We start from the raw sequence: 12,011 nt of genomic DNA, 5'->3' as shown, positions 1-12,011 counted from the left end.
CTCGCTTGCAAAGTACTTGAAATTAGAGGAATTATTGACGTTGAAAACTTGTTAATATTTTTTTTAATAATCCATTCCCTAAAATCTATCATCATAACGCTGCTGTACAGATACGCCCCATGGACATATAAAACCATGTAAAGTCACATTTATTTCACTTAGTTCTTCAACTGCTTGCTGGCTGAAACACACCAGTTGTTCCAGTCAGTGAAGAACGAAGGCTGGACATGGCACTTAGTACTGCAAAGCTGCTCCTTGCGAGTGTCAGCATACACATCCACAACACCAGCAATAGCAGCCTTATCATGCGCAACTAGAACCTTCACAACCAGTAAGCTGGCCTGGCTAGTAGCAGTGGCATGAGCGGGTGGGCCACTGTGTCTAGCCTCCTTATGGATAGAGCGCAGAAGCTCCCAGACGGGCTCATTCTCATCCTCAATTTTCGGGATCGCGGAACCCTTACACAACTTGGTGTACTCGCGGAGTACATTATTAGCCTTGCTAGCGATCTGCTTCACAGAAGAGCGACGCGCAAGTCGGAGAAGAGGAAGAATCAGGTCAAGAGCTAAGGTGCTAGAGTGGCACTTCTTGACGAAAATCTCGATCAGATCGAGAACACGGTTCTTGAAGTTGACCATATTCTCGCGGGCGTGTTTCTTGTCCTTGATTTTGGAGGTGACCTGAGAACGAGCTCGGAAGACCTTGGCGAGTTGTTCATCGACAGCGTCCATCTCGTCGTCGTTCATGTCAGCATCTGAGTCGGATTCTTCTGCGGTCAGATCCTTGTCGGCTCGGTGGGTACCCAGCGCGGCGGCAAGCTTGGCTTCGAAGTCAGCGACTTCAGCGGCGTCTTCCTCGTCGTCATCTGAGGCCTCTTCTTCGTCTGAATCGGACTCGGGCTCAGAGGCGTCACCTGCCTCGACGACTTCGACGTCGCTGTCGAGGTCAGAAGCATCCGCCATTTCTTCATCTTCGTCACCTGAAATTTCTTCGACGTCATCCTCATCATCGTCTTGCTCGTCAAACATTTCTTGCTGTCCAGCAAGACTCTCCTTTGCTTCCAAGATCTATTAAAAATGAGTTAGCAGTACTCTTGAATGTCAATTTCGTAGGGTATCCATACCGAGATCAATGACTCCAGACCGTTCTCAGTGACCTGATCAGCAAATGCACCAAAGACCTGCTCGCTCATGCGGCGGAAAAGTTGTGACTGCTTCGATGCAAAGCTGAGCAGGATCTCAACAAGTGCATCAGATGCATCGGCAGTGTCCTGCTTCTTTGAGTCTGACTCGCCCATGAACTTTGAGTAGCAGAACTCGAGCTCTTCAAGCATTGACACCGCATCGGGATCAGCACTGTAGACCTGAAGGACAGTCATGGAGTAAAGGAGCTTGAAGGCAGAAAGACTGGATGCCTCGCCCTTCTTTTCCCGTGAGAGTGTTAATAAAAGATCTACAAATGTTGACAAAGTAGCAGAGAGGGTCTTACCTTGCTAGACAGTTTCTTCAAGGACTTAAAAGCAGTCTTCACTGAATCCTGCAACTTATCATCCATGTTGATATTGAACTTTCCGTACTCTTCGGACTTGATGGCATCGCGGATCTGCTTCACGACGGCGTATGGGATTGTCGCAGCATACTTCTGGCATGCAAGAATGCTGTTCAATGATGAGTTGACACGGTTGCGCAGCATCTCTTGAGTTGCATCTGATAGGGCAGGTTGTGGGGCTGTGGAAGCGTCGGCGGTGTTGGGGAAGTATGCATATCGGACAAGGATAGACAAAATCTGCTCTAGGATCGATTGGAAATCTTCTTCAGAGTCACTGTTTCCAGTTGCCGCCTTTGCGCGCACGATTGAGAGAAGGAGACCAGCAATGAATTGACGGTTGGATGCAGCGGTCTTGTCATCATCCGCACCAGGGTTACTGAGAAGCTTGCCGAACACAGGGACAATATCCGCCAGAGCTTCATTGTTGGCATCCGCTACAATCTTCTCGATAGTCTTTGTCTTTGTGGCCTGATCAAAGTTCACAGCTCCAGCAGTACCCATAAGTCCACTAACTGCTGCCGCGGCAAAGCCAGGCTCCTTGGAGACGCGAGTTTGAATAACCTTGGAGGCCTTGACAGCCATGCGGTGCAGATAGCGGTCCTCGACGGCAAGTTGGTTGGTCAAGCAGCGAACAAGGTTCTTGGTGAACACCTGAGCCGCCTGTTGAGGCGAGCCCTCGTTGAGGATTTTGTTAAAGAGGAGGAATCCCCAGTACTTGCGTTCATCAGATGATGAGGCGGCGAATAAACCGTCTAGAAAAAAAAGTTAACTTCGTGCGACCAGAAGAGTTATTTCAAGTATTGACTTACTGTCCACGATCTCAGTCCAGAATTCACCAAAAGACAGGCGAGAGGATTTAGATTCCTTCGACTTGGTGGTCTCGCTGGTTCGCGAGATAATCGCATCCCAGGCAAAGTGCAACTTGGAGTTCCAAGTACCAGAACTCTTAGCCTTGTTTTCACCCTTGTCCTCTTCAGTGGAAGACTCCTTCATGATTTTTGCCAAGCTGCTGCGCTCCTTCGTATCCAATGGGTCATCGTGCTTCCAGATCTTGTTAGGGAAATTGGCAGCAGGGAACATGTCCTTGGCCGCCAGCCAAACGGCAACACCCTCAGGCGACCGAGCCAGATCATGAGAGCACAAACCCTCCAAAGCCGCTTCCAGGTACTTAGCATCCATATTGCGAGCGGAAAGATCGTAGACGAGGCGGTAGACAATCCAACCGCATTCCTCACGAAGCCAGGGCTTCTTCTGGGCGATTTCGAAGACCAGACCGAGGACCTTGGGCCATTGTTCGTATACAGCGTGGGGTTCGAAAAGGACAGCGGATTTGATAATGGCTTCGGCACCGAACAGACGGCCAAAGATGTAGTCACGTTGTTCCTGTATTGAAGAGTTCTCCATTAATGCTGATCTTGTATAAACCTATATAGTTCGAGTGCAACTCACCTGTCCAGACTCGCTATTAGATGTGCTTGACTGTGACTCCCAGAGTCGGAGTGCATCCACCAGCTCAAGCTCCGAGCCCTCGCGCTTAACAGCAAAGATCTGGGTGAGCATCTCGGTCAAGGCAATAGAGAAACCGATTCGAGCGGCCTTACGGCTACTGCAGAGACCGCGAAAGAGTCTCAGCAGCACCTTCTTGATTTGCTCATCGGTGGGGTTCTGATCAGGAGTGAACTGCGAGATGAGGCTTTGCGCAGCCTTGAGCCGGATCTCATCTTTCTCGCTGGCCAGGTCCTCATAGATCTCGACGAGCTTCACATCGACATTGTAACGCTCGCGACGTCGTTTTTTCGGGCCGTGGAAGTTGGGCGGCATGGCGTATGAAAAGGCTTAGTGCCTGGAATGCTTTGACGTGACAATCAAGGTCACAGCTCTTTCAATGGAGCTGTTCGCGAGGATGATTCCTGGGGTGCATTGCTCGTTGCGGCGCAGAAAATTCGGGGAGGCGGTTGCCATTTACGGACTAGCGTGCTGCGATAAGCTGATAAGGATTTACTTCATTTGAGACTGAATTAATCTTCAAGATGGAAATACCATTTTTAGATATGAAAGATTCATTGAATCACTCTAGTATGATAACAATTAAAGGTATAAGCTTGATTTGAAGCTGTTCAGGTTGTGGTGCAGGTCAATGGTTCAAGTTGCCACATCGTGATTCTTTGAGTGTGAGACCTCGGGATGAATATATAACGAAAGTTCAGATGACAGCGCTACATACCTACGAAGCTTTGTGTACTAGGTAGTACTATGTACTACTACTAATATTCCAACAAGTTTGGAGAAGCATTCAAATCAATGCTAGTATATGTAGCATTGGTCCATCATCGATAACATCCATCCCCATGGCACGTACTATATCAACTCACCTTCCACTGCCTGTCAGTGAGGTCTTATGTAGGTCAGGTCACTATGTCTATAAAATGGCAGTGTGAACCTGGGAACTTGAAGGACGACCAGTTGACCTCTGAATCGCACTTGAGCTATTGAACAAGTGTCAACGACCTCAAATTGAGATCAGCCAAGTCCGACTCGGAGTTCTTCCGGAATTCCCCTTTACCGGTAGCTGTATACCCCTATTCATGTTCAGTGGCATAGCAACCATATGAGCAATGAACAGGAGATACATCTACAAATGAAACTTCAAGTTGAAATTTTCAATCAGTTAGTACTAGTAGTAACTTACCAAACTTTGAAATCCGCAAGTGATACTCCGTAAGTACCAAGAACCAATATACTCGCAATCTACATTTCAACTGGAGCCACCAAGCAAGTCCAATCGGCGTCGATCCCACCCCGAAGAAATTCCACACTGGCACCACCACGTCACGGTAGCACGGCGCAACAAAATTGACATCTCCGCCGGACCAGAAATAATAACTTTTCGATACAATAGTCGTTTCTTGAATTCTCAGGTTAATTGAACCCCGAATCCTCTGCAATTGCCCGATATGATCCTCCAAATCTTGCGTTGTCGGGGGTACCTGCGTCGACGATCGGGCGTTAAGAATAAATTCGAAGGAATGGTCTAGATGCATGTGTAGATCACTGAAAAATGAAGCGTCAGGTCCATGAATCAGAGTCTAGATGGATCAAACATTCGACTTCTCTTTTTTCGGGTAATGCGGGTTCCAAGGTTGGATGGCTCCGAAAATATGAGATGTGATGGATGAGGCTGAGTTCGAATTCAAATGTATTGGTGTCCTCTGTGCAGTCACAGTGCGTAGGAGTACGCAGTAGTTCCCGTTTTCCCGAGGTACCGATGCATTATTCCAAGGTTCATGTGCATTGATGCATCTGCGTAGGCAGCAGAGTACAGTCCGAGAGTATATTCGAAAACCGAAATCGTGTATCCAGATGTCAGTGTGCTGCTAGCGGCGACCGATAACCTTGGAAACCATCTGCGTAGGTTCGCTAGACAGTACTAGTAATTGGAGACATTGAAGGCCGGTGGGCGTGTACTCCGCAGTATTGATCCATGGATGCAAAGTGTCCAGGTGAAATGGATATATCGTGGGGCGAGACCAACGAAACCCCAGCAACGGGCTTTATATATTTTCGCCCCGTCTTAGTACTCAAGGCGACCAGGCTACCCATGAAACACGTAAGAAAGAAAAGAAAAGAAAATTGCCAATCATTGACGAAAATAGCCTTCTATTGCAGTTGTGTGGAACACGATACGTAGAAGTGACACGACGTGCTGTTCGTGGGTCTCTCAGGGGGCCATGCGTCTCGGTTTCCGCGCGGATGACAGGTACCGGAAATGATAGATCGCATGCGCTGAACACCGCGTGGATGGTACTATGGGCTCGGCTGCGGCAACAGATGTACAAGATAGGGGAAAGAGATGTGATGATCAGGGTGAATTGGCTTATTTGCTTTTTTATCTGTCCGTTGGGCGCTACATCATACGGGAATGATGTACTGTACCTCGTAGTTGGGCGCACCTCCCCAAAAATAAGTCTTGGATAGATCAATTGGAACATGTCAATTTTGGATGACCGTTTTCTTTTTCTTTTGCGATTTGCATTACTGTGGATATGAGGCATTGGATATTGGATATTTGAATTGATGGTCTCTGATCTATCTGGATCCGCTAGTTACACTATCTATTTCTGCAAGCCGTGTAATATGGTCATATACTGAATTGTTAAACACTTACCCAAAGTTAAGCCGGTCGCTGACTCAGATCACCATACGGGCTGTGCGATTTTAGTGCACATGTGGAGTGCGACCGGGCCTGAAAGTACTGAATAAGGAGCTAGCCTTAACAATAGCACCTGGGCAGGGGGGACAGCGGCTTGGTAGTGTGGTATAGTGACAGGCACGAAGACCAGGTGGGTTTGGTCGCATGGGTGATGGCAGCCGGGGCTTCAATAGCGCCGCAGATCGGGGACGCCGGGCTGGAGAATTTAGTGACAAATGACCGGGGGATAAATGGGGTCCGGGAAAAATAAAAAGTGGGAGATGGTGATAATACCCAAAATGTGAGCTAAAGAGATTATTCCGAGATGATGGTATGGGTATTTCAAGTTTTGTAGAATACAGAAAACCCAGGGGAAACAGAATACGATACTCCATACGCAGATGAGAGATCGAAGTTGTTAAAATCAAGATCTTGATCAAGATTGATTGTTGTTCTGATGTCAGTGATGATCACGGGGTTACGCATAGAGTTCGCGTTGTTCTTTGTTTACTTTTCAATGCGAAAGAAGTTATTGACATCACGATAAGACAGAATGAAGAGGGGAACCCCAAGGCCCAGAATCCCAGATGCCATGAGATGTGATGGACCCCGCAGCTACAACAGGCATATCGCTTGGAAACTCAAGACGACTGGTCCGTTGCACATGGCGCTGTGACGCAGATGACGGATCACATCATCGTGGGCTGTCCCCGAACCCCACTTAGCTCTTGGGGATGCAGGTCGTGGCGCAGCCCTGCAAGATACAGACCGGACTGGCCGACCACCTACCCCGGTCAAGAGATCCCAGCGGGATGTCCAAAAAAAAGTCAGCTTACGAGGATGCAGCCGATTCGTATGATTGGAGCACTCTCATGCATGGGTGAAGTAGGCGAGCCCATCGAGACAACTTGATGCAACTCACGACGCGTCTTACCCAAAAAAGTCAAAATTTGCTTTTCAAAACACTCGGATTGTACGAAGTAAACAACCTCGGGATCAAATAAACGTCATGCGGTCATTGATTTCCCGGATTCAAAACATGCCCACCGTCTAGATCGTGGATCAAAATAAATGAAATTGACGGATCATGTCGATACGGAGTAGTGATGATAAGGTGACGTAGCCCCACGGACCAGCATGGGGTCACTTCGGAGAAGAGACAAAGCAAATGCACCGACTCTACGGAGTGCTCCCGAAGCTACCCCGGAGCACCCGAGGACAGCGTGCAAGTTCACACCGCAATGTTTGTGTCTGCTACGGGGGTACGAGGTTCGCAGTCTGCAGCCAGATGTATGCGTCACGGCGGTTACACCTTGGGACGGATCAATCGGCATGCATGTTGATGAGGATTCTATCCAATGGAGACAATGACAATCAGAACCAGTTCGGGGTTTCGAAAAGAGGGGTTGCTCGTATGCCCAGAATAGAAAGACGTGGGGTCTAGGATTGGTCTCAGCTCTTTGTCCCATTGTGACTGGGTGGGAGATCCATGCTAGCTCCATCGACTAGGAGTTTCAAGTTCATGAAAGAGCCGCTTCATATAGCATGGTGGCGAATTGATCGAAAATGGCGCGCCTGATCGATTCTGGTTTGCTCGCTTTGGTTGGTCACTTTCTGATATCTCCATCGGCTCCATCCACTAAGTTTGTAGATGGAGCAACGCCATTGAACCGAGCGTCCCATGTAGTTGCGACTGACCAGGTATTGGTCAATGCGTTCATTATTCACGCTTGACGGGGATCTCAGATGGGTGCTAGCAAGCGCTGGTGACGTGATTCGGAAACAATGTTTTTATGGCTCCATTGTTTAGCGATGTGCCTAGTACGGCCAGCTGAAGGGACTCGTCATCCACCACGATCGGAGCCGATATCTCGGGAGACCACACGAGGATACCCCATTTTCGAGGTTTGGCCGGGCGACGAGCAAAAGCACTGGGTGTTGATTCCCTCCCACGTCCTTGGATAGCAATTAATACCAGAAACATCCTGCGAAGGGGCTCAAGGGATGCGCGACATTGAAAGGTCCCCTCGCGGACCCTTGATCAACCGGAATGCAAGTAAGGGTATGATGGTATGAACTATGCCATCACTCACTAAGGGCTTCAAAACCGTGAAATGCCATTCATGGACTTTCAGATAACCTTCCATTCCTTACTCAATGCTACCTTTTGTCTTCTATCTTGAACCTTTCTCCAAGCTGGGGCAGTATAGTGGGGTAAACGAGCTGTCCCGATCGCGTTCCTCCGCCCACTCGGGTAATGATCATGCAGGGACGAACTCTCTGTATGGCCATCATGCGCCGCCTATTGAGTCACACCAATCAGTGCCTCGGCTATCATCTCCGGGGAATCGATCCTCATCACCGTAGGCCAATTTCATGAGATTATCTTCAATTTCGGGAATTTTTGTACGCAATCTCTTATCGGATGCAAACCCACTTTAGCTTTGCTCCCAATGGGAATGATCGTCACGAAGTTACAACGCACCATTCACGAGCTCCAAACATCTCTGGGGGTTTTACCTATTTCGGTGATACCGAAGAAGTCCGAGCTTTTTTGAAGTTTGGAGTTTCGACAAAGAGGTTTCAATGCCATTCTCGAGGATGGGACTGCGCAGTGACGTCGAGGGATTGGTCAATCATCGCCGTTTTGCTTGAGTTTATTTGCGATCTTACATGAACATGAATCTGGGGGGGAGGTCATTCCATTGGAAAACCCTCCAGTCATGCATTTCCTTGCATGGACGATCCTCGCATCACTTGCATCAGGGCCTCGTTTGACTTGTTCCTGAAGCTCTAATTTTTCCGAACGGGTGGAAACGCCTAAGTGGAGCATTGACTCCTTAGGCTCGATCTCGCTCCATTTTTTCAGCTGAGCTCTGCGACGGCACACACGGGATCTTTTTTGGAGACGAGGAAGAAAGAAAAAAAAAGTCTTTTTTCCTTCTACGGTGGGTACAAATGGTAAGAGACCCATGGATGAGGTACTGTGAACATCCATTTGGAGGCTTAGGATAGTATATGCTCCGCCCGTACCTGAAAATTTTTCTATACAAGGTGGACACCATAATGCAGTATAACCCTAAAACCGTTTTATGGTTTCATGGAACCGAACAGCTAAGAACAGTTTTAATGGATATCCCCTCACGTTCAAGATTGGGGAGATGTTTTATGATATCCAAGATTTTCCCCATATTCTCGGGTCTACTAGGCCAGGGGGAAAAACATCACCATGCGAACAGTAGTGTACCTGACAGTGTTTAAGCAGGCTGATAGCTAATAACTACTAGTAATAGTCCGAGACACATGGCGCCAAGGATTCCCTGTGTTTGAATTAACCCCTGGAAGCCGTGCACTTTTTTTTTTTCCTGGTTGAAAGGAATGAAGATTAAGTCGCTGATAGGCGCTGGGGTTGCTGAGCAGCCGGTAGTCTGGACGATGGGCGGCAAGGGAGCCCGGGCAACCAGACTGGGGCCAAAGTGAGAACACTACCCGTACTGGTACGTCCGTCCAATCTTCTTCCCCCCTGTGCAGCAAAGCATGGGGAAAATAAAACCTGAAAATCCATACTTAATTGAGTAGAAGTACATGAAGCCATAGATACATTGCATACCAAGGAAATAAAAAGATTATTTTAAAAAAGCAGCACGAAGTAGAAGTCCCACTTTTCATAGTAGAGAAACCGGGTTCCCGCATTATTACGTATGGGAAGAATTGTTGGAGGTTGATACACTACGGTAATACTGACACTGATACTCTTACCATACAACATCCGTACCCTATCTGGAGATCCTCCCCACTTGCGTTGCCATTGCAACAGACCCATCCCTTCAGCTTCACGAGGTTTCTTTCTTCAAACCGCTTATTCCACCTTTTTTCTTCTTCTTTTCTCTCTTCTATCACGACATTTTTCAACACGACAACCCTTCTTGACATTTTCCTTTTACTAACGTTGACCTCCGCCCGTGGTTTCATAGTTCCATATCCTCCGGAACTACATTCTCACCTGTAACTGCATCGCCCCCTCAGGCCCACGAGCTCTTCGGCCCCTCTCCAATTGCAGCTTCCGACTACGCCGAAAAAAAACCTACTCCGCATTTTCGGCCATGCCTCTTTAATTCCTTCACGTTAGCTTAACGATTACTTCCTCGCCACCGGTGGTTTCTGGGGGTTTTGGGAAATCTTGGTACTGGGTAGCTTGGAATACGAATTGGTCGTTTGCGGCTCGGGAAAAAAGTACCGTTTGAGGAGGAATTGGATTTCGACAGTCTACGCCTGATAGCTGTGGAGTCATATTTGGAGAAAGGAACAGAGCAATCAGCATTTGCAAGCAGTAATCTGGATTCGGATTATTTTATGATCGTCTCTCTGGATTCTACTTCATATCTCGTGTGTGTTCCCGGCTCGGAATTTGGACCAGTTGATATTGAATTTTGTTGAAAATGGAACATTCATCTCCATTGGCTGCTATGCAGCCCAGTCCTGCATTGTTTGGTCGTTGCTTCAGAGCTGATGCTCCTACTTCGTATCCGTTGTCTGGGTTTGGAAATGGCTTCAACTTCAATGAACTGTCAATGAGGAAGTCTGGGGCGGATTACTTCAACATGGGTCCGTTGCAGGGTTCATCGCCAGCTGCTAGCTTGGCAGCAGACCTTTCACAGAATTTCCACATTGATCAAAGGTTCGTGAAGTGCGGGGATGAAAGCATGGGTCACAGGGCATCAAAGAAGTCTAAAGACTAACTCTATAATTAGCCCGCAACTGGTAACACCAAGACGGTCTTTGTTCTCATCGAATTGCCTTGCAAAGGCTGGACGTGGTAAGTCGTTTGCTCATCGATTACAAAGCGCTGTGTCGTGTATGTTTGCTAAGATCATGAACAGACGATGTTATGACTACCCCACCGTTGCCTTCTTCTCCTGCTGGACCTGGGTTGGATATCATGGAAATGAGCCCTTTGCCCCACAAGCCTGCTTTCGTTATGACTACAGAGATTGAAGTGCACTCGCCCTCGCCATTGACTACTCCCATGGATTCTCCAGTGAGGTCAGCTGCACCCAGCCCGTTGCAGGCTTCTCCCATGGAAGCCCCGACCAACCGTCCGCCTGAGTACGTGCGCTCGAATGTGCTTGGCCCACGGGAAAAGTCGGCTAATGAATGGAATAGGAGACGTCGTCCTGCCTTCCTTCGACCCAGCTTGGCTAAGAGCAAAGCCGCATCTTTCCAGCTTGGGATGAACCGACCTAGCCCTGAGGCCAAGGCTCCCTTCCGATTCACTACCCAGACAGCTAAGACATCTCTGAGTACCTCGACATCTCTGGAGGATATGTTTGGTGACTCTCCTCCTCAAGAGAGAACTAGCTCTCGTAACAGCTCTTCGAGTAGCCTGGCACCGCCCCGTCTGCGGCCACCCTTCCAACATGCTCGTAGCAGCGGCTCGCCCGCTCCTAACTCCATTCGCAAGCCCTCTCATCCCTTGATGCGCCCTCGCAAGCAATGCCGTCGGTCATTGAGTATGTTTGAGCACCCAGCGGATGTTATTGCCGATAAAGAGGCCAAGGTATCAACAAATGCACCCCTACAGTCCATCAGTGACATTACAAGTTCGCCCCAGCCACAGCTTCCTCACTTTACACCTGAGGATCGGGCGGACGGTTTACCTCGCATCGACAAGAACACCATGCTGGAGCTCCTTGATGGGAAGTTCAATGACCAGTTTGACAACATTATGATTGTCGACTGCCGCTTCGAATATGAGTATGAGGGTGGCCACATCAATGGTGCCCTGAACTACAATGACAAGGATCAACTCGCTGGAGAGTTGTTCAACTCGCCCAAGTCCCGAACTGCCCTGATTCTACACTGCGAGTACTCTGCCCACCGTGCGCCGATCATGGCCAAGTACATCCGTCACCATGACCGTGCTGTCAACGTTGACACTTACCCCCACCTGACTTACCCGGACATGTACATCCTTGAGGGTGGATACAGCGCTTTCTATGCTGAGCACAGCTCTCTTTGCTACCCTCAGAACTATGTCGAGATGAATGCAAAGGAGCACGAGTTCGCGTGTGAGCGTGGCCTTGGCAAGGTTAAGCAGCGTTCCAAGTTGAACCGCGCTCAGACTTTCGCCTTTGGCCAGCACTCCCCTCAGATGGAGGACAGCCCTACTGGTCGGTGCCGATTTGATAACGATCGCAGTCGTCTGATGAGCTCCCCCTTCGCTGAGAGCCCGGTGCCCAACCGTACCCCAGGTCGGCGTATGCTTTCCTACTAA

General features: G+C 48.7%; 2 protein-coding genes across 2 annotated transcripts; one reads left to right on the top strand and one right to left on the bottom strand.

Moving 5' to 3' along the window:
• Window positions 1-158: 158 nt before the first annotated feature.
• N7483_008758 (DNA-directed DNA polymerase POL5) lies at window positions 159-3,369 on the bottom strand (the record flags this gene model as incomplete). Its single annotated transcript, XM_057092185.1, has 5 exons — window positions 159-1,067; window positions 1,124-1,423; window positions 1,489-2,300; window positions 2,358-2,931; window positions 2,998-3,369. 5 exons carry the CDS (start codon window positions 3,367-3,369, stop codon window positions 159-161), a joined length of 2,967 nt encoding a protein of 988 aa, XP_056943359.1.
• Window positions 3,370-10,176: 6,807 nt separating this feature from the next.
• On the top strand, window positions 10,177-12,011 carry nimT (putative tyrosine protein phosphatase MIH1; the record flags this gene model as incomplete). The annotated part of the gene is made up of 4 exons (XM_057092184.1): window positions 10,177-10,415; window positions 10,489-10,553; window positions 10,618-10,843; window positions 10,901-12,011. 4 exons carry the CDS (start codon window positions 10,177-10,179, stop codon window positions 12,009-12,011), a joined length of 1,641 nt encoding a protein of 546 aa, XP_056943358.1.

This window comes from Penicillium malachiteum (assembly GCF_028827825.1).
Source record: "Penicillium malachiteum strain IBT 17515 chromosome Unknown utg000004l:1.0-4883003.0:1.0-4884900.0, whole genome shotgun sequence".
Lineage (NCBI taxonomy): Eukaryota > Fungi > Ascomycota > Eurotiomycetes > Eurotiales > Aspergillaceae > Penicillium > Penicillium malachiteum.
The sequence above is the reverse complement of the archived record's forward strand: the minus strand, read 5'-3'. Positions and strand labels throughout refer to the sequence as shown.